Below are 22936 nucleotides of genomic sequence, written 5' to 3'. Positions count from 1 at the left end.
CTTTAAACTGCTTTTATTCATTAAAGACGGTTGCTTGTCTCTGTGTGTTTTAAAAGATTTACTTATTTATTTGAAAATCAGAGTTAGAGATCTTTGATGGCACTGATTCACTTCCCAAATGGCCACAATGGCTGGATCTGGATCTGTCTGAATCCAGGAGCCAGGAGCTTCCTCTGGGTCTCCCATATGGGTGCAGGGGCCCAAGCACTTGGACTGTCTTCCACTGTGTTTCCAGTTGCATTAACACAGAGTTGGATTGAAAGTGGAGCAGCTGGCACTTGAGCCGGCACGCACATGGAATGCCAGCACTGCAGATTGGCACCAAACTCTCGCATGTCTATTGTTTATTCTCCATGGCTATTCTTTCCTGTTTGAGAATGTCATAAATGGAATCATATTATGCAAAATTTTGAGACTGATGTTTCCTTGTTTGGAAGTTTTATCTTTGTGATTCATCCAGGCAGATTTTTCGAATTTTATTTATTTGATGGGTGAAGGATGTGGATAGAGAATGAGAGTGAGGAGTGGAGGCTCTCCGTTTACCTTCATTGGCACTAGGCATGGGTCTGATGCTTGGAGCTGGAGGTTTATTCCAGATCTCATATGTGGGAGGTTGGAACCATCACTTGCTGCCTCCCAGGATCTCCGTGAGCAGGAAGCTGGGACAGGGACCCAGAGGCAGATGTTGAACCCAAGGGCTTTGTTGTGGGGCTTGGACATCCAAATGTTTACCTGCTTCCAGGTTGCTGAATATGTTAATTGTTCTTCTTGCAGCTGAGTAACACTCCATTTTATGACTCTACCTCAGTCTCTGAATGTCCTCATTGTTGAGGGATATTCTAGTGTTTCTAACCTTTTTTTTTGAAAGTGAGTGTCTCAGATGAAACACAATGACGTTTGTTTCTGTGTGTTCAGTAAGCATCTCTAAGAAGTGGGATTGCTGGGTCGTATAGTAAGTGTAAGTGTGACTGATTTGTGAGACACATTTGTCTTTCAGAGTTGCCTTTCTGTTCTGGTTTCCCCTCTAGTGTCATATGTGTTTTTTATTGTGCATGGCCAACAACAGTATCATTGTTAGTTTTTCTTCTAGTTATCCTAATAATTGTGTGGTTCTGCTCTAGTAAGTGTGTTGTGGTTGTAATTGGAGTTGGGCATATTTCTCATGATTAGCTGTCTTCCATAGAAACTCATGGTGATGTGTGTGCTGCAGAGCTGTCTGTCGGAGTGGTCCTGGATGCCTTTACTGAGTAACGGGGCTTTATTGCAATCAGAGAAATTAGCAAGCAGATTCTCATTAGTTGTTGACATTGGAGTCTTTAGAAGTGGCACATATGCAATAGGAATAGTATATCATACACTCACATTTCTTATGTCTAAGCAAGCATATAAAGCATTTGACATTTAAGTGATGAAATTGACATTTCTGCATTTCATGATTCTTTGCTAAATAAATTTTCACAATTCCTTTAGGGGGAAAACTTGCCATGGTAGAGAGAGAAGGAAATGGCAAAATGGAGTAACTATTCTATTCCAGCCTCACCAAGGCCTCGCTTTTTGTGTAGTGGTTTTGTGGTGTTGGAGAGCCAGGGCTGCTGTTATCACTGTTTAAATACAGTGGAAATTAAGCCTGTGTGAGGGATGTTTCATACAAACCATGTCAAGAAATAATTTCCTTTTTAAGACTGGTGAATCTGTAATTACAGAGGAAGTAGAGCAGTGGCTTTCCAGCTTGAGCTCACATTTGAACCATCCAGAACAGGTGGTAGGCTTTAGCATCAAATTCCTGGTTGAGTTGTCCTTTAGGGACTAACAGGTTTTCACGTGAATTTCCCTCCTCACCTGTGTGTGTGTCTATGTGTGTCTGTGTACATGTGCGCCCATGCATATGCTCTGCACTGTTACATTTCCATTCACGGATGGCTTTGCATTTAGCAAGTGTTAAAAAAACTAGTCTGAGAAATTAGAGTTGGAGGTTTTTCCTTCCCAGTGAGATCTGAGTGGAAAATTCTGCAGTGAATCATCTCTGTTTTCTGCTTTTGTTTCTTCAAATAGAAGGTGAATGGCTTAGCCTAGGGCAATGGCTTTACTTTTTTTTTACATTTAAATTTTTATAAATGTTATTGCTATAATATATAATAAAATGGACAGGATTGAAGCAGGTATATCAGCATTTATTTATTTACTTGAAAGGCAGTTACAGGGTGGAGGTGGAGGAAGAAGAAGAGAGATGGAGAGAGAGATGGAGAGAAAGTGAGAGAAGGCACAAAGAGGAAGATCTTCCATCCACTGACTCATTTCCCAATGGCAGCAGTGGCCAGGGTTGGGCAGACTGAAGCCAGCAGCTTCTTCTGGGTTTCCCACATGGATGCAGGAGCCCAAGGCCTTGGGCCATCATCTGCTACTTAACTCAGGCACATTCTCAGGGAGCTGGACTGGAAATGGAGCAACTGGGGCTCAAACTGGCTTCCATAGGGGATGCTGGCGTTACAGGCAGCACCTTAAGGTGCTGTATCACCAGACAGTATCCCCCTGGAAATGTTTTAATCAGCATATATGCCTGTGTAACCACCCTGAGGCAGCCAGGCTATGGGATATCTGTGTGTGTGTGTGCATTTTAAAGATTTATTTATTTGAATGGCAGGACTATTTCATCTGCTGGCTCACACTTCAGACAGATGCAAAGGCTGGTCAGGCTTCAGCCTGTTGGACAGATCTTCCACGTGGTGGCAGGGGTGTATGTCCTTTGTCCGTCTTTGACTGATTTCCCTGGCAAGGGAGCTTGATTGGAAGTAGAATATTGTGGACATAAACCAGCACCCAAGTGGGATGCCAGTGCAGTAGCCGTGGCTTGACCCACTGTGCCACAATGCTGGCACTGAGTGTTTAGTTTGTACAAGGAAGGTTTCTTTTTCAGAGGAACACCCAGTTATTTGCTTTTGTCTTACCTGAACTTAGGGTAGGAGTATGACTCTGTGAGTGGATCGCCTTTCTACTATCTATTCACTGCCTTGTCTTTTTAAGGTGACCTGAAAAACATTAAAAAATGCATATACTTATTTATAAAATGAAACTTACTAGAGCTTTTTTTTTTTTTTTTTTTTTTTTTGCCAGGCCTTTGGAAATGCAAAGACAGCTCATAATAACAATTCAAGTCGCTTTGGCAAGTTTATTCAAGTAAATTACCAGGAAACAGGCACGGTACTTGGGTAAGTATTGTTATTTAATGATAGTGTACCTGGGAGCATGTTTTTATTTTGTGTCATTACCTCTTTATAACTATGGATTATTGATTTGATTTTTAATGAGAACAGTGACATAGGTGTTTGCATTGAAGCTATTTATTCCGTACATTTTTAAAAAAGATTTATTTATTTATTGGAAAGTCAGATATACACAGAGGAGGAGAGACAGAGAGGAAGATCTTCCGTCTGATGATTCACTCCCCAAGTGAGCGCAACGGCCGATGCTATGCCGGTCCAAAACCAGGATCCAGGAACTTTTTCTGGGTGTCCTACGTGGGTGCAGGGTCCCAAGGCCTTGGGCCGTCCTCGACTGCTTTCCCAGGCCACAAGCAGGGAGCTGGATGGGAAGTGGAGCTGCCGGGATTGGAACCGGTGCCCATATGGGATCCCGGCGCATTCAAGGCGAGGACTTTAGCTGCTAGGCTACACCGCCGGGCCCTATTCTGTACATTTTTATCTTTTGTAAAAAGTGAAAGCCCAGGAGACTTGTAAGGTGAAGTTAATACTTATGCACCTTTAACCTAGATTTACTGATTATTAATAATTTATTCTTCCGTGTCTTACATAATTTATTTGAATTGTTTTCAGAATGAGTTAACTCGACCTGATTATTGGAGTTCTCCAAACATTTACATTTCTCTTGTTGCCCATATCACTATTACTATATTTAAGAAATTTAATTCAGCTATTCAATTTGTGGTCATAGTTCTCTAGTTGTGCCAGCATTATCTTTTTTTTTTTTTTAATGCGGGGGGAGTCCAATGTTGTGCCACAGCATGTTAAGCGCCGCCCGTGACATGGCATCTCATATTAGACTGCCCTTTTGATGGCACTTTTTTAAAAGCTGTATTTATTTCTATGAGAAAGGCAGAGAGAAGGAGAAACAGAGAAAGATCTTCCATCTGCTGGTTTGCTCCCCAAATGACTGTGACAGCTGGAGCTGAGCAGATCCAAAGCCAGGAACCAGGAACTTCTTCCAGGTCTCTCACGTGGGTACAGGGTCCCAAGGCTTTGGGACATCCTCGACTGCTCTCGCAGGCCAGAAGCAGGGAGCTGGATGGGAAGTGGAACAGCTGGGACGTGACCCAGTGCACCATGGGATCCCAACACTTGAGGGGAGTATCAGTCAGCTGAACTATTGTACCCGGCTCAGAAATGTCTTTATTAGCTTGTTACATAAGTTAGTAGACTGTGTTTTTTTAGAGAGGCTTTAGGTCCATAGAAAAAATACTTAGTAACTACACAGAGATTCCCTGTTTTCTTTCATATCTCCACACTCCCATCTCAGTTTCTTCTGTTACAAATGGGCGTTGGTGTGGACTGTCCCTTCTTTCCCAGCTCAGGACCTTTTAACTTCTGACCTTAAAAGCTGGCTATGTAGCTGCCCCATTTCATTCTCCATTCAGAGATATCTGAGCCTTAATTTTTTAGGGTTACTGAAGGCTATAGTTTCATCAGATGTTGGGTAGCTGTTTACTGCTCCTCCAGAGCATAGGCCATGCATATGGAAAGCTCTTCCGTTCACGCTTAGTGGGGCCTTCTCAATGACCCTGCACAGTGGCTGTGTCTCCTGCCTTGTCTTAGTTACACTGAGAAGTTGTTGGCTTCTGAATCAAATTTAGCAATCACATGAGAACAATTGGAAAGAAGTACATTGCAGAGGGACTGCTTTTTAAAGAGGGAAAGTTTTGTTTTATGCTTTCCCAAGTACTAGGTGATGCTTGTCCCTGTGCAAGTTGTAAAATCATCCAACTAGAGTGCAAAGATTTGTTATTTTTTTTTTAACTAAAAACATCTTTTTAAAAGCTTAGTGGATTTTAAAAAATTTATTTTTTTCTGGAATGGCAGATTTACAGAGCAGCGACAGAAGGATATTTCATTTGGTGCTTCACTCCCCTCAGGGCTACAGTGACCGGAGCTGAGCTGATCTGAAGTCATGAGCCAGAAACTACTTCTGGTCTCCCACTCGGGTGCAGGGTCCCAGGGTTTTGGGCTGTCCTTTACCGCTTTCCCAGTCCACAGGCAAGATGTTGGATCAGGAATAGAGCACCTGGAACAGAACCAAGACCCATAAGGGATTCCAGAGCTTGTGTTGTGGTCTAGGTTTTTGGCTAAATATTTTCTGTGTTCTTGCTGTTACTTAAAAGGCATTTTAAGCACAGATATCAACAAGGTTAAAGTGGTAAAGGGGTAATATTTTTTTTTAAAGATTTATTTTTATTATTTTTTTATTGGAAGGGCAGATATACAGAGAGAAGAGACAGAGAGGAAGATCTTCCGTCCGATGATTCACTCCCCAAGTGAGCGCAACGGTCGATGCTATGCCGAACCGAAGCCAGGAGCCTCTTCTGGGTCTCCCACGCGGGTGCAGGGTCCCAAAGCCTTGGGCCGTCCTCTACTGCTTTCCCGGGCCACAGGCAGGGAACTGGAAAGGAAGTGGGGCTGCCGGGATTAGAACTGGCGCCCATATGGGATCCGGCGTGCAAGGCGAGGACCTTAACCACTTGCGCCACCGCGCCGGCCCCTAGGGGTAATGTTTAGAGGGTGAGGAGTATAAGCTAACTTGGACCTTGAGTCAGAAAGAAAAGGGGTGAGGGATAAAGAGATTGATACTTTTGTTCTTAACTTAGAGAGATTGTTCTTAGGGTCTGCCGGTAGGAATCAAGAGAGTATGGGAGACAGGGAGGTTAAGAAAGAGCCCAGCTGTGGAAGTGGCACCCAAAAGGCCCAAGAGGACCAAAAGGATGGGTGCCTTCTCACACAGGCTTTTTACAGGGCTTGAGAGGGGTGACTAGTGACATTGCAGTCTACCCCCCAAGACCCAGGTAATGATGGGTATGGATTAACTGAACCATGAGTGGGGGGGAAATATTACACAAACAGGTGAGGTGCTGCTTTCATGCTTGTGACCCTGAACTGGCTGCCTGCCTAGACTAGATCACTTGGAAGTAGAGGATCAGCCAATTGAGCCATTATGCCATACCAAGTATATCCATTTCTGTACTGCTTGTTCTTTACTGCCCAGTAAATGAATGCTTATTTAGTAAAACAGTAGATAATATGTAAATAAATCTCAGAGTGTGACATGGCATTAATATAAAGAAACAACGTATTTCTTTCTGTATTATTTAGCAGTCTTGCCCAAGTATACTACCTATAAGAATTTGTACAGGTATGTGACTGTGGTAGTCATGTATTGTGGAAGGCCTGGTGTACGAGGGTTTTGAAGTTCTGACCTTATTGGGGGCTGGCGCATTGGTTCAACTGGATAATCCTCCATCTCCAAGGACTGGCATTCCATATGGGCACCGGTTTGTGTCCTGGCTGCTGCATTTACCATCCAGCTCTGCTTGTGGCCTGGGAAAGCAGTGAATAATGGGGCAGTGTCTTGGGACCCTACATCTGCATGGGAGATACAGAAGTTTCTGGCTCTTGGCTTTGGATCTGCTCAACTGCAGACTGCAGCAATTGCAACCACTTGGGGAGTGAACCAGTGGATGGAAGATACTTTTCTCTGTTTCTCCTCTCTGTAAATCTGCCTTTCCAAAAAATAAAATAAAATAAAATAAAATTCTGGACTTTGCACAGTAGCCTAGTGGCTAAAGTCCTTACCTTGCATGCACTGGGATCCTGTGTGGACGCTCATTTGTGTCCCAGCTGCCCTGCTTCCCATCCAGCTCCTAGCTTGTGACCTGGGAAAGCCATAAAGGACGGCCCAAAGCCTTGGGACCATGCCACCCATGTGGGAGACCTGGCAGAGGCTCCAAACGTCAGATTGGTTCTGTTGCAGCCATTGTGGCCACTTGGGGAGTGAATCATCGGACAGAAGATCTTCCTTTCTGCCTCTCTTTCTCCCTGTACATCTGCCTCTTCAATAAAATAAAGAAATCTTAAAAAAAAATCTTCTTTTTCTCTTCTTCTTTCTGTATATGTTTCCAATAAAGTAAATAAATCTTAAAAAAATTTACTTTATATTTGCAGAAGCAAGCAAAATGGTTATGACTTTGTGAATTTAACCTGGATGACCCTAACAACATGGCATAATCAATTGCAGTAATATACTGAAATGATCTGGAGTAATAATAGTCTTTGTAGTTTTTCCTCATGCTGTATAAATACTTATCTACTGCATACTAAGCTTTATTATTCATATTCACCAGTTTTATTTTTCTTCCAGTGCCTACGTTGAAAAGTACCTTTTGGAGAAATCCAGACTCGTTTACCAAGAGCATAATGAACGGTACATGGTTTTATTTGTATAATTAGATGTAGTTTATGCCATGTAGATTGACATCTAGGCTTTTGTATATAAAGATCCTTAAATTTGGTTTTGTGTATAATTGTTAGTTCTTTCATGGCTAAATAGTACAGTATTTCAGAGGCTGTAAGATGCAGCTTTTCATGGTTTTAGACCAATAGCCCTTTTTAAATTGTTGGCAGACTGTCAGAACAGGACAGCAGTTCATTCATTTGTTTCTTGGTACTCTGTCTAATTTGAGGACAGTTTTCCATAATGTTTAATTTGCTTGCATTGTTCAGATTTATGGGACATTAGAGATATTCTATATTCTATACAGAATATACAGAAGATGAAGAATCCAAGTATCTGAGAGGCATATGATGTGTGTTTGTTTTAGTGAGACATGGTAAAGTTAAGAATCAGAGGTTAAAATTGTACAGACCCCCACTTTTTTCCCCATTCTATAGAATGAAAGACATTGTACAGTTGCTCAGAGAATTGTATGAAAGATTTATAAAATGCTAATAAAGAACTTATAACTTAAAAATATTTTATTTGTTTGAAAGAGTAATAGAGAGAAGGAGGATTACAGAGAGAAACTTTCCCATCCATTGGATCACTCAGTAGATGGCTGCAGTATCTGGAGCTGGACTGGTCTAAGCCAGAGGCCGGGAGATTCCTCTGGGTCTCCCAAGGACCGGGCTGTCTTGCACTGTACTAGGCACATTAGCAGGGAACTAGATTGGAAGTGGAGCAACTGGAGCCTGTGTGGCATGCTGGCGTTGTAGGAGGCAGCTTTACGTGCTGTGCCACAGTGCTAGTTCCCAAGGTTTCTAATTAAATAATAACTTCATAAAGATTTGCAGGATTTATCATGTGCAGTTAAACAGAAGGCTAGGGGTAACTTTCTAGTACATTTTCACAGTGTGGTGGGGGCTGTTAAGCCTATTTTACTGAATTTGAGATGGTGCATGGGTGGTAAAGATCCAGAATTTACAAGCTGATGAAGTTGATTTACAAGTCTATGAACGTGTAATGCTTACAAGGTATGACTGGATTTGGTTTGCTAGTATTTTATCGAGAATTTTTCTCTTGACATTCAAATAGTGCTTTTACGTTTTCTTGGGATGTTATCTGGGTATTCTTTATTGATTCATGGAATGAGATATAAATTCTTTTCCCTGATACATTTTTGGAAGAATTTTGGAAGAATTGGATTAACTTTAGTGTGTTGTAGGATTCACTAGAAAAGCTATTTGGTTTTAGACTTTACATGAATGAATGCTATTTCAGACTCTTCAGTTGTCATGGACGTATTTAACTTTCTTAGTCACATTCGTCTGTTTCACCTAGGTCATCTCATTTATTGCTAAAATTATTTAAAGCAGGTTGTTAGTTTATAGCTTTGATTGCAAAGCCCAAGCTTAGGGCTATGATACTCTGTCAGTGCTGCTTCAGCTCCACCCTGTTCTGGTTGGTAGGTGGTTCTTGTGTCCCTTAGTTCTGCGTCTGGATCAGCCATCTGTTGGTTGAAAGTATTTGGAGGTTCGGGGAGCCGGTGCTGTAGCATGAGAGGTAATCCTGGCTGCTCTGCTTCTGATACAGCTCCCTGCTAATGAACCCGAGAAAATCAGCGGCTTTTGTACCCGTGTGGGAGATCGGGCAGAGGCTTCTGGCTTCAGACCGGCCCAGCTTCAGCTGTTGCAGGCATTGGGAAGTAAACCAGCGGCTGGCAGAAATTTCTAACTGTGCCTTTTAAATAAAACAAAACATCTTCTAAAAGAAAAAAATATTTGGAAAAAAAAATGTTTGACCTGAAAATGTTTGGACATTTTCCCCTATCATCAGCTGTTTACATACATTGTATTGTGATATGTAATACAGGAAATCTAGAAATGATTTAGGATCAGCTGCAGGATCCTGGAACTCCACCGGGTCTCTCATGTGGTGGCAGGAGCACAGACACCTTGGCTATCTTTTGTTAGTTTTCCATGCACATGGCAGGGAGCTGGATTGGAAGTGGAGCAATTGGAACTTGAATCAGTGCGGGGGGTGGAGGCTTAATTCCCTGTGCCACTGTGCTTGCTTCTATAATTTATTTGAAAGGTAGAGTTATAGAAAGAAGGAGAGTCAGTGTGTGAGTGTGGTAGATAAATCTTCCGTCAGTTGATTTATTTCCCTAATGGCCACAAGAATCCAGCCTGGGCCAGGTTCACTCCAGAAGTCAGGAACTGCATCAGGGTATTCCGTATAGGTGGCGGATTCCAAGTACTTGGACAGTCTTCCAACTTTTCTAGGGACATTAGCAGGGAGCTCGCTCAGGAATGGAGCGGCTTGGACTTGAATGGGGACTGCTTATGGACCTGTATTACTGATGGTGGCTTATCTTGCTGTTGCTTGGTGAAGATCCCCTGCTGTTTGTTTTATGGATGATGCTTTTGTTTTTATGTTCCATTACTCCCTTCTTTTATGTTAAATAAACATGTTCTAGGGTACTGTATGAATTTTGTTGATGCTGCTTTCATAATGTTGTGTGTATATTTTTAGTGATTGCCCTGAAGATTATAGAGGTTATAATTTGTAATGATGCAGTTTTGATGAGTAACAGCTTGATTTTGATACTCTGTAAAAACTTTTTTGAGGTCTACATGTGATGTAGAGCCTGTGCCTGTGGTGCAAGCATCTAATATGGGTGCCAATTCATTGCTTCACTTCTCATGCAGCTCCCTGTTTGTGGCCTGGGAAAGCAGGCCAAGTTTGTGATTATTGTTTTTATTCCTACTGTGTGTTTTTGTGATTTTGTCACAGGAAGCTGTATATATTCAGCTGTGCCTTCAGCACACAGCAGTCTTTGTTTTCTGTTTGTGCCAAGCCTTAGGTTTAGCCAGCGAGGAGAACATGGAAGTTCATGTGGTCTTCCTGAGAGTGCATGCGATCCTGGCTCGTGTGTATCCTCATGCATGTGTGTGGGCTGTCTTCTCCCACATGCCCAGCAATGGAATGGAGCTATTACTCAGGGAGTGTTACTCAGGGAGATCACTCAGCAGCTCTTCCTGCTAAGTGTTTTTGATTAGCCTGTTACTTGTCTTTCATCCTCTGCTTCAGAGGGCTGGAGTGTGCTGTTAATTTTTCTGTGGGAAAAATGTTGGCATCATGTGAACTTTGAATCAGATCATATAAAGTCAGTCTGCAACACAATTTCTTCTAGGAGATTACCAAACAGTTGATATAATGGTCTTTGTTAGGGTGTGAGGCTCCGAACAAGTTCCCAGCCATTCTGCCCTGGCTGGGGGCTGCCCGTCTTCTGCTATGTGCCGTCGTGGGCTGTGGTGTTGAAGGCGTCTGTGCAGCTGGTGAGCAGGGCACGGAATGGCACAGATTAAAATGCTGCAGAAGATTCAGCTGCTTTTCTTGAATAAATTGACTCTGTAGATGATTGCAAACCTTTGTTTAATTTTCAGAATTAAAAAAGTAATTCTAGTAAATCTGACAGGTTCTTCTTGGTTCTGTGCAGGAGAGATTTTTTTTCAGAGGCCTTAAACTTGCCTTTTTGTTGGCTTCATCTGTCCTGTGTATTCACATCTAAAAATCATTCTATTTTGCAGGTATACCTGGTGAACTCAACACATTTGTCATTAGAGAACAAAACAAAGCTCTTTTTATTGTTTTATTGTTTACTTTTTGCTTTGTATTTCTAGTTAAATGATAACCACAACTCATGATCATTATAAAGTTCATTGTAAAACTCTTCATTTCCAACAGGAACTACCATGTATTCTATTACCTGCTGGCAGGCGCGAGTGAAGAAGAGAGGTTAGCATTCCACCTTAAACAGCCAGAAGAGTATCACTATCTCAATCAGGTGAGAAGGGAGGTCATGGCTTCTGAAATGTAGGGCACTGTTAAATTTTAGCTTCTGAGAAAAGCTTTTCTTCTAGGTTTGTTTTCCAAAACTGGTGATGGATGTTAGCTAGCACTTTCATGGGTGTAATCTAAAAATTTATGTGATGCATTTTTCAAATATTAAAATTAATATAAGCATCATCATTGAAATACTGGTTATATATACATTTTTGAAATCTTCACAAAAATACTAATAAGCTATTTATTAATACCGCATTATTAGAAAAGTGATTAAAGCCTGTAAAGGTTTCTGAAGTGATTTATTTGCCTTCCATGGACCAAGGATGACAAATATTACTAATATTTAATGCGTGTCTGTGAGGAAATACTCGGAACCTGCGTTGTATGTTTTGAGATCTAGGATGCACACCTCTTTGCCTGATGTCATTATGTTGACATAGAATATGATCATGTATTTTATAATATTCCTCTTGAATTATGTACATTATGTTGCACCAAAGGCAAATGACTTAGAAAGTTTGGATCTTCAAAACTCAGCACTTACAATTAAGCTTTCATAGTCAGTAGTAACTCACAAGTGTCATGGCACAGGTTTCTCTAGTTTTGTTATTACGCTTATTAACAAGAATTCTAAAATAAATACTAATGAAATTTAATAGATTCTCTTTTAATGATTTTTTTAAAAGCTTTATTTATTTTTATTACAAAGTCAGATATACAGAGAGGAGGAGAGACAGAAAGGAAGATCTTCTGTCCGAGGATTCACTCCCCAAGTGAGTGCAGTGGCTGGTGCTGTGCCGATCTGAAGCCAGGAACCAGGAACTTCTTTTCGGGTCTCCCACACGGGTGTAGGGTCCCAAAGCATTGGGCCGTCCTTGACTGTTTTCCCAGGCCACAAGCAGGGAGCTGGATGGGAAGTGGAGCTGCCGGGATTGGAACCGGCGCCCATGTGGGATCCCTATGAGTTCAAGGCGAGGACTTTAGCCACTAGGCACAGCGCTGGGTCCTCTTTTAATGATTTTTAAAGGCAGAGTTAAGGGGTGGCAGGGAGGTGTAGAGAGAAATTTTTCATCTACTACTTCACTGCCCAAATGGCTCAGTGACCGGAGGAGGGCCAGGCCGATGCCAGAAGCCAGAGGCTTCCTCCACATCTCTGTGTGCATAGTAGAGCCCAAGAATGTGGGCCATTCTTCACTGTGTTTCCCAGGCATGTTAGTAGACGCTCCATTGGAGGTGGAACAGCGGGAGTTGAAGCGGTACTCATATGGAATGCTGGTGTTGCAGACAGTGGCTTACACGCTATTTCACATCACCAACTCCTTATTTTTCACTTGTTTGAACTGAAATGTGATGTCTGTGGAAATTCCATTTAGTTAAAGAAAATCCATACAAAAATTTTCTAATTAATTGATGCTTTGGTGGCTCAAAGATTATATGTTTGTTTAAGGTTCTAAGATAAATGCTTAGACTTTTATTAAGATTCACAATGTATTTTTTCTTTCCTTGTTTTTTCCTTTTAAAAAAAAGATTTATTTATTTGAAAGGCTAAATGATAGAGATAAAAGGGATGGGCAGAGAGGAAGAGAGCATGATCTTCCACTTGCTGGTTCACGCCTCAGACGGCCTCCACTGCCAGGGCTGTGTTAGGTGGAAGCCAGGAACTCATTCTTGGTCTCCTGCATGTGTGACAGCTGCTCAAATACTTGGGCCATCTTGACTACCTTCCCAGGCACATTTTAGGGAACTGATTTGCAAGTGGATTAACCAGGATTTGAACAATCACTCATATATATAAGGTGCTATGATCACAAGCAGTGACCTAACCCCACTGTGCCACTGTGCCAGCCCCAGTATTTTATATTTTCATAAAATGGTGATTACAAAGGTAGTTTGGCCAATCCTGAGATTGGCTGTCTGAATATTTTTGTAATTAGTTTACTAGTATGTATGTCATAATCTCAGTGTTCATAGAATATGGGTTTAAGCAATTTATACATGCCTGGCAGAAGGATCTATGGGTTGGATGTGGAAGGATACTTTCTCTCAGAATCTGAATCTTAACTTGGCTATCTCTTGTTTTACTTTGCTATGCACATTAACATTTCTTTGGATAACAGTAGTAGCAGAGCTAACTGAAATTTAATAACCATTTCCTCTACCTAACTAATCTGCCTTACTTTCAGATAACAAAGAAAGCCCTCAGACAGAGCTGGGATGATTATTGCTATGACTCTGAGCCGGTCAGTACAAGAACTTAAATATTTCATGTTCCTGTTAAAGGACCCTCACATTGCTCACTTATGACTCTCTGTTGTGCGTTAGAATGAAAATCAACAGAAGTACAGAATATCCTAGATAAAACAGTGTCTAACTTTCTGAATGAGTGATTTGTATGTGTATGGTTTGTGGACTAAAAACTAATCCATTTGGATTCAATGCTGTGGTACAGGGGTTAAGCTGTCACTTGGGTGTGAGCACATCTCATCAGTACTGGTTCCAGTCTCACTTGTTGTATTTCAGTGCCCAGCTAAGGTGCCTGAGTAAACAGAGTGTCACGTAAGGATCTGGGTCTCTGTCACCCAGGTGGGATCTGAGTCTGACCTGGCCTGGCCCTGGCCTGGGAGTAAAGCAGTAGACAGAAGATCTCTTTGTCCCCCTCTCTCTGTCACTTTGCCTTTAAGATAATAACGTTTTTTTTTTTTTAAAAGATTCATTTATTTTGATTGCAAAGTCAGATATACAGAGAGGAGAAGAGACAGAGAGGAAGATCTTCCGTCTGATGATTCACTCCCCAAGTGTCCGTAACGGCTGGAGCTGAGCCATTCTGAAGGCAGGAGCCCAGAGCTGCTTCCAGGTCTCCCACACGGGTGCGGGGTCCCAAGGCTCTGGGCCGTCCTGGACTGCTTTCCCAGGCCACAAGCAGGGAGCTGGATGGGAAATGTGGCCACCAGGATTGAAACCTGCGTTCATATGGGATCCCTATGCGTGCAAGGCGAGGACTTCAGCCACTAGGCTACTGTGCAGGGCCCTGTTTTTTTTTTTGTTTTGTTTTGTTTTTTAATTTCAGTTTTCTTTGAAAGGCATTGAGACAGAGAGAAAAGAGGGACAGAGAGGCAAGCAGTCTTTCATCCACCAGGCTGAAGACTGGAGCCCAGAACTCAGTCTGGGTCTGTCGTGTGTGGCAACGGACCTGACCTTTTCAGGGCACATTAACAGAGCTGGGTGGAGAGTGGAGCAACCAGGGTTCAAGCAAGCATTCACATGGGATGCAAGCATTAAAACACATGGCTTAATTGAGTGAGCCACAGTGCCAAGCCCCTAGCTGTTGTTCTGATGTTAATTCTGTGCTATTGCCAGTGAGGTGTGTGTGTGCGCTTAATTTTTTTAATGATTTATTTTTATTGGAAAGTCGGATTTGCAGAGAGGAGATTCAGAGAAAAAATCTTCCATCCGCTGGCTCATTCCCCAAGTGGCTGCAACAGCTGGAGCTGAGCCAATCCAGAGCAAGGGGTTTCTTCCAGGTCTCCCACATGGCTGTGGGGTCCCAAGGCTTTGGGCTGTCCTCTACTGCTTTCCCAGGCCACAAGCAGGGAGCTGGATGGGAAGTGGAGCAGTCAGGACAGGAACCAGCACTCATAAGGGATCCCAGCACAGGGAAGACGAGGACTTTAGCTGCTAGGCTACTATACCGGACCCTTTATGCTTAATTTTAAAATAATATTTTTCTTGAAAAACAAAATCAGGGACAGAGATGGAGAGTTATTAAAGAGAGCTTTCCTCTGGTAGTTCACTCGCCAAATGCCCGCAAACTTTAGGACTGGGGCAGGTGAAGGTCTTAAATCTGAAATTCCACCTGGGTCTCCACATGGGTGTGGAGCCATCATCTGCTGCCTTCTAGGATTAATCAGCAGGAAGTGAGACCAGAAACTGTGTAGTTGGGACTTGAACCATTATTATGATATGGGATGCGGGTGTCCTAAGCAGTGGTCCAAACTGTGCTATAGTGGTAGCCCCTGGTTGCTTCCTCCCTCCCTTTTCCTTCCACCTTTATTTGCCTTTCCTGGTCCCCTCCTCCTTCCCTTCCTTTTTTTCTTTTACCAAGGATTCTTATTTTTTTCCTCTTTGGCATCTGTAAATTTTATTTATTTATTTATTAACTTCCATTTCTTAAATTATATTTTTGACAATCTTTACATAGTTAGAGTAAAAAGGTTCAAGGGCTACAGGAAAGTGGGTAAGATTATTATTTCACTATTGTTTCCTTCATGTATCTGAGGTAAAGGTAGATATTAAGGGAGAAGCCCCACCCAGTCTCCCACCCATCCCAGGTACCTGATGTGGGGCATGCTCTGAGGGTCTTGCTCAAGTGGTTTTGATAGTTCACCAGTGAAGAGTCGCTGCCAATATTGCCATTCCAAGTGTGAAGAGGTCGCTGAAAACTCTACTGATTGACATAGTCCATCTTGGAGTCTCCATTTGCCCAGTTTTTCGCTACCAACATATGGTTGAGGTAGTTAACTGACTTGTTCTGTCCTCTGTCTTTTCATGGTTAGGGTTCTGAGTCTGGCAGTTTGATTGGGGAGATCCCCAAAGAAACTTTGTCTGAGGTGTTCCCAGACCAGATTCTTGTATGTGCCAGCAAGTATAGGGCCCAGCACAGTCCTTTGCCCCGATCAGCTGGTAGTTGCAATTGCTGGGTTGGTTCTATTTCCAGCCCTGTCTTCCACTGGAACCAATGGGTGTTACAGTCCAGCCTTACCAAGGATTCTTAAAAAGAAGGTTTGAAAGGAGTCAGAGATTGGAATCTGAGAGAGAGGCGAGCAGACAGGCCGACATGTTGCACCTGCTTGTTTATTCTCCAGATGCCCACAGTAGCCTGGACCAGGCCAGGCTGGAGCCAGGAGCTTGCAGCTCTATCAGTGTCTCACATGGGTGGTGAGGATTCATGTACCTGGGCCGTCTTCTGTCACCTTCCCAGGTGCATTATCAGAAGGTGGGACTCTGCATTCTGATGTGGGACGCAAGTATTCCAAATGGTGACTTCGGGTCTGTGCCGTAACACTTACCTGCTGTGCCGTAACATTTACCCTCTTCAACATGACTTTAAGTCATCTAGACAGTATAGAGGAAAAATGTCAATGTTGGCTCTAGGCTTTCTCACACCCATGTTAGGGGCCTATCATGTGCTAGTCATTTGTCAGTGAAAAGGTATTCTTTTCATCTCATACAAAGCGGAAAAATAGTGGCAGTGTCAAAGAGAATTTTAAAAAATGTAATTTGTGTGACAAGTAGCGTGATGGGTTCGTGGGGAGAGGTCTCCAGTCTGCTGGTTCACGTCCAAATGGCTGCAGAGGCCAAACCTGGAGGCTGGAATAACCGAGCTCTCGCATGGCAGTGTCCACGTGGCTGTAGCTCAAGTGAATTGGTCCATCTTCTGCTGCTTTCCCAGGTACGTTAGGAGTGGGGAAGTGGATTCAAAGTGGAGCAGTGACCAACCATGCTGATCTCTGTAGGCGTGTTTTGGGAGATGTGCAGTGGCAGAGCAGTCCAGCTGCAATGTTTTGAGCGGAAGAGGTGATAACATTACTTCTGATTTTCCTGCCTTGACCTTTGAACAGTCCTTTCACTGTTCTCTGATTAAGTAACTTGTACCTTGGTGCCTGGAGGCTTTTTCCCCAGATTCTTGGAAGGCTTCTGTGGTCTTCCAGAAATTATGAGTTAACAGCTGCCTGCGATATACAGCATGTGCTCAACTAATCAGTGTTGGGAGATACCAGCTTCCTCTTTGGGTGTTAACATTGTTGCCCAAAGATAACCTTGGGACTGAACTCCAGTTACCCTCTGTGGCCAGTACTCTCACAGTGTGTCTTATTTGGCTGCCTTCACCTCCTTTTTTCTCTTTCTAAATTCCTTTGCTGCTTGTACTGGCATTTTAGTCTGTTTCAAGCTCTACTTATAGGGAAACCCACAGTGAAAGGGATTTCTTATATGGCGTAGTTAACTTGTCATTTTTTTCTTCTGGAGTTGGTATTTTCAAACAGTTAAGGGCATCATTATGTTTTTAGAAACTTACTATGATTCGGACACTTAGAAAACTCATTTTTTGTTTCTAGAGATTAATAACGGTAACACCCAAGATAAGTGTGTTTGTATTTCAGTGTCCTTTTTGGTTTTCTTTGCCAGTGTTATAATATTATAACTCCTAACTGTTACCGCTAACTTTTGAGGCAGATAGGAGCACTCTCAGAAGAGTTTGGACTGTACAATTGAGTTTATACAAGTAGAAACTTTTTTTTTTTGCCTGTTACAGAAAAAAAATGTTTTCATGTTTGTGTAGCAAACATTCTGTATGTGGAATGAATGGTTTGTGTTTAGAGGGGAGGAAGAGAAGCAAGTGCTTGAAACAAAAGCTGAGTTGTTAAAAATGTGTTAAAATTAGTTTCTGTGAGCAGGACTATAAATTGTGCCTTGAAATTGTTTTTAAAAAATGGTTGTTGGTTGGAAATTTGAGTGTATGGGTCCTCAGAAATTTTCTTCCAGTGAATTAAATTTTTTAAATATTGATTTATTTTTATTGGAAAGTAAGAGATATATAGACGGATAGACAGAGAGGAAGATCTTCCGTCCAATAAAACATTCCCCAAGTGACTGAACCGATGCAAGGAGCCTAGAGCTTCTTCTGAGTCTCCCATGTGGGTGCAGGGTCCCAAGGCTTTGGGCCGTCTCCAACTCCTTTCCCAGGCCACAGGCAGGGAACTAGATGGGATGCGGGGCTGCCAGGATATGAACTGGCACCCATAGGGATCCCAGTGCATTCAAGGCGAGGACTTTAGCCACTAGGCTACTGCACTGGGCCCTTAATTTAAATTTTAAACTCTGTGTATAACTTTCTATATAAAAAATAAAATATTATTAATAGAGTTCTGATATGAAGTGTTTAATTTTAAATCTTAACTCAGTGTTACAGAGTCTAAAACCGTTTTTTTTAAGTACATGGTGAATACTCAATAAGTTTTTTAAAAAAATGAATGAGCACTTCATTTCTATTTTTGTATTTATGCATTGTTTAGTAATTCAGTGATTGTCTTTTTCTGTTTTTCTGTAATTGTTCTTTCGTGTGTTCTTGGACTTGGATCACTGATAATCTGCCATGAACGAGGCAGTTAGCTTTCTGTGTCCATTGAGTACTGTCCCTGTGAAGATCGGTGTTAAACTGTGCAACTGTCGTGAGGAGGTCAGGACACATACTGATGAGATTCAGAAACTTGATTATTGTCTTGAAGATTTCACTGTTTTTGAAATGGAATGCAAGGCTACAGTAACAAGTAGTATATATTTTTAATCTGCACAATAGTTCTCCACTATGTCACAAGATATCTGAGTTTTGAAGGCTTTATACTTCAAAAAAAAAATGATATGAAAGCAGAGAGAAAGAGATTTTCCATCTGCTTGCTGACTCTGCAAATGGCTTCTGGGCCAGGTTGAAAGTTAGCAGCCTGGAACAACTTCTGGGTCTTCTGTGTGTGTGGCAGGGGCCTGGGCACCTGGGCCGTCCTCTGCTAAACTTTCCCATACACTCTACCGGGGTACCGGCTCAGAAGTGGAGCAGTCAGGACATGAACTGTTACCCATGGGGGATGCCTGCATCACAGTGACTTTAAACTGTGCTCCAAAATGCGGAGTTCTAGGCTCTTGTCCTTTCCATATGTAATACATTCTTTCTTCATTTTATCCTGTGAGTCTATTAACAACTATTGATATTGGATGTCTTAAAGTTGATGAACAAACCACATTAGGAAAAACCAGCCATTAAATAAAAAAAAAATTTTTGCATCATAGTAATCCTTTACTTTGTTTTCAGTTAATTTGAATCAGCACTCCTATGGGATCCTGGGAAATACAAGGCGAGGACTTTAGCTACTAGGCAACTGCGCTGCTCCCTCAATTAATTTTTAAACTAAGTTCTTGTCTCTTGTAAAATATATTTTTGTGTCATCAAGATCTGCCTCAGTGTCTTGCATGTGGCATATATTTGGTAAATGTAAATTGAATAAATGAGCTCTTTAATGCTTTGAATTGTCAGAATTCTGAAGAACAGTTTAAAAGCATACTTGATATTAGTGTTTTATAATTATCCCTAAGTCTTAAGTCACTTTTGAGATCCTTACCTTAGTGTTTGTGAAAGAGTCCAAAAAGGTAATACTGGTATTTTTGTATGGGTTTGCACACCTATAATAGGATTAGAGGTCTCCTGAATTTGTGTCCATATACTTCGCCAACTCTAATTTGCATTTGTACATAGATTTGTATATATATCTTAAATGGTTGTATTTCATTATTTTTCAGTAGATGATCTTGATTGTTTTTCTTTCTTTTAAATAAACAGGATTGTTTCACGGTAGAGGGAGAAGATTTGAGGCATGATTTTGAACGGTTACAGCTGGCCATGGAAATGGTAGGATTTCTTCCCAAGACACGAAGACAGTGAGTTTATTCTTTAAAATTTAAAAAATTTTGTTTTAGGGACTGGTGTAATAGCCAGTCTAAGTGCTTAAATTCTCACTTTGCTTGCACTGGTATCCCATATGGATGTCGGTTTCTTCTCTGTTTCTCCTGTTTGTGTATCTAACTTTCCAATAAAAGTAAATGAATCTTTAAATTGGAAAGTCAGGTATACAGAGAGGACGAGAGACAGAAAGATCGTCTCTCCAGTGCTTCACTTCCGAAATGGCTGCAGCAGCCAGAGCTGAGCTGATCTGAAGGCATCACACCAGCTGCCCACACTTCTTGTGTTTGTGAGTTTGGTTCATTAACATCTGCAGAAATTCTTGATGACCTTGAATGTTACTTACGCACCTTTAATTGTTGATTTAGATTTTAACCTTCTCTAATCTTTTTAAATCATGTAGATATATTAGAGAAACATACTTTTCTGTATGTGTAATTTGTGTGTACTATTATAGTTAACATTTTGTTCATTATGAATATAAGCAATTTCAAAATGTAAAGTTTGAGATAAAGATGAAGAAAATTATTTTAAATGAAACCCAATTTACAGATATAAACTGACTCTCACCAGAATAATTATAGGAACTATTCAACACATTAAACATTTCATTTATACTATTTATTTGAACGACAGGGACAGAGAGGGCTTTAATTGAAAAAAATTTTTTTATTCATTCCTCCAATACTCAAAACATCCAGGACTGTGTCTGGCCAAACCCAGGAGCTGTAAACTTAATATAGGATTCTTATGTGGGTGCCATGGGCACAAGTGCTTGAGCCATCATCATCAACTCCCAGAGTACACATTAGTAGGAAATTAGAGTTGGGAATGGAACTGGAACTTAAACCCAGGTACTTTTGTATGGGATGCTGGTGTCCTAAGTAGTAGTTTAACTCGTATAGCAAATACCCACTCCCAAGCACAGTTTGTCTTAAAATATTTATTTATCTGAAAGGGTTACAGAGAGGGAGAGATGAAGAGAAGAAGGAATAGGAGACAGAGACACAGAGAGAGAGAGAGAGAGAGAGAGACAGACAGACAGACAGACAGACAGACAGAGAAAACATCTTCCGCTTGTTAGTTTAGTTCCCAGTGACCTTCCAGGCCAGTGTTTCAGAGTCTCATACTTGGACCCAAGCATTTGGTCCATTTTCTGTTGCTTTTCCTAGGTATTTAACAGGGAGCTGAATCTGACATCTAGCAGCTGGGACATAACCAATGCCCTTTGGGATCCTTGCATTGCAGGTAGTGGGCTTGCCTGTTACGCCACAACACTATCCCCTCAGGACAGTTTTTTGAGGGTAACTTAATGCTAATGAATACCTCTAAGCTTTTCATGATGACAGCTTTTACGCTTCTCATTGTTGAGCTCATAGTAGGAGTAACAGAATAATAGCTTTTGTATTGTTTTGTGTTTGTGTTATTTGTGTGATGCTTTAGTTAGCAAACTTTTCGTTTGTTGTTTCAAAAGATTTACTTTTTAACTTCCATTTTGGGGGTGAACCAGTGGATTGAATATTTGTCTCTTCCAATCTCTGACTCTGCCTTTCAAATAAATAAATTTATTTTTAATTTTTTCAAAAGATTGCTTGTGTAATTGGGATGCTAACTGCCTGCCAAGGAATAGTGTGGTCAAGCCTTGCATTTGGTTCCAGCATGCGCCAGCTGGTACAGCAGTCTAGCCCAGCTTGGCCCAACCCCAGTCTTAGCTTACCTGTGGAAGCAGTGGCTCAGCAGGGGGGTCCTGCAGGTTCCCTTGCTAGATTTGCTCAGAGCCTCAGTCTTGCATGTGTTAGCAGTTAATACGGCCTAGTCAGGAGATGGCCAGTCCTCAGTTTTCTCATTCAGCAGCAGGTGCTGCAGCCTGGCTCAGCCCAGCTTGCTCCAGTCCATGTGTTGTCAGCAGGTGCTACAGCGTAGTCCAGCCCAGGCTACTCCCAGCACCAGCCTCATATAAACTGAGAAGTGTTGTAATCCAACTTGGCCTAACCTTCGCTCCATCCTGGCTCTTGCTTGTGCTGGTGTGTGCTGTGCACTTGACCAGCATAAGCTGCTCCTAGATCTGGCCCACGTGTATGCCAACCAGGGCTGCAGACTAGCCTTGTCTGGCCTACCCCCAGGCCTGGCTTTTATGCTGTCACTGGTGGGAGTTGTTGCCTAGCAGGGGAGCTTACCAGGTCCTCTACTAGGTTGCTGCTACCCAGATGATTATGACCTGTCCCTATTCCTGGGACTTAACCTGTATTAAATAATAGAGAATTTTAGTAGAGGGTTGTTTGTTTTCAGATTAAAAAAAAAAAAAGGTTGGCAATATCTTTCCAATGTGACTGAGTTCCCTTTTGGAAACCACTGAAAACTTCCTCTGAAACCACTGAAAAATTCCCAGTAGATTGACCTTCAGTGTGACACTTCCTTATTGGTCAAGTTTTATCCTCAAATGTTTCCTATACATAGGCTTTATGTTTTGGCTAGACTAGTCTTGTTCTCTGAAACTTTGTTTCATTCTAAACATTTAGTAGTCTTTCATTTGGAATGATATTCATGTCTCTTCGACTCATTGTGATAGTTTTAATATTTTGGGTAGAGAGCATGTTGCTTTCCCTGCCCCCACATGGCCGTGGTAAACATTGCTAATAAGTCACAGTGTCAGTCTCCTGTACTTATGCCTCTCCAGAATATTCAGTGCAACCTTATGGGTGGCTTAGATTTTGAAGGGTTCATTTAAGCCTATTTTCTTAAAATAATTCTCCGTATTCTGCCCTTTTAAAAAATATACATATGTATATTTACTTATTTGAAAGGCAGAGTTACTGAGGAAGAGGGAAAGAAAGGGAAATCTTGTGTCTGCTGATTTACCACTTAGACAGCTGCAGCAGCCAGGGCTAGGCCGGGGAAGCCAAGAGCCAGCGGGGAGCTTCATTTCTGCCTCCTTCTTTTGGATGGAAGGGATCCTAGCACTTGGGCCATCTTTTCTTTGTTTTTCAGAGGATTAGCCTGTTAAACAACTGCATCGATCCCTTCTTGAGCTGTCAGGGAGCTGGGACAAAGGCAGAGCAGCCAGGACACAAGCTCACCAGTATG

General features: G+C 41.9%; 1 protein-coding gene across 1 annotated transcript in view; it reads left to right on the top strand.

The window, feature by feature from the left end:
- Positions 1-22936, top strand: part of MYO9A (myosin IXA) — a 221086-nt gene that overhangs the window by 46392 nt on the left and 151758 nt on the right. Inside the window, exons 3-7 of the mRNA XM_040969582.1 lie at positions 3112-3206; positions 7420-7482; positions 11245-11344; positions 13530-13586; positions 19733-19830. Of these exons, the coding sequence (XP_040825516.1) occupies positions 3112-3206; positions 7420-7482; positions 11245-11344; positions 13530-13586; positions 19733-19830 (413 nt within the window). The remainder of the gene's footprint in view (positions 1-3111; positions 3207-7419; positions 7483-11244; positions 11345-13529; positions 13587-19732; positions 19831-22936) is intronic.

The sequence above is a fragment of the Ochotona curzoniae genome, unplaced genomic scaffold (assembly GCF_017591425.1).
Source record: "Ochotona curzoniae isolate NIBS_2020 unplaced genomic scaffold, NIBS_Ocur_1.0 scaffold_4701, whole genome shotgun sequence".
Taxonomy (NCBI): Eukaryota; Metazoa; Chordata; class Mammalia; order Lagomorpha; family Ochotonidae; genus Ochotona; species Ochotona curzoniae.
This window is presented reverse-complemented; position numbering and strand designations above follow the sequence as displayed.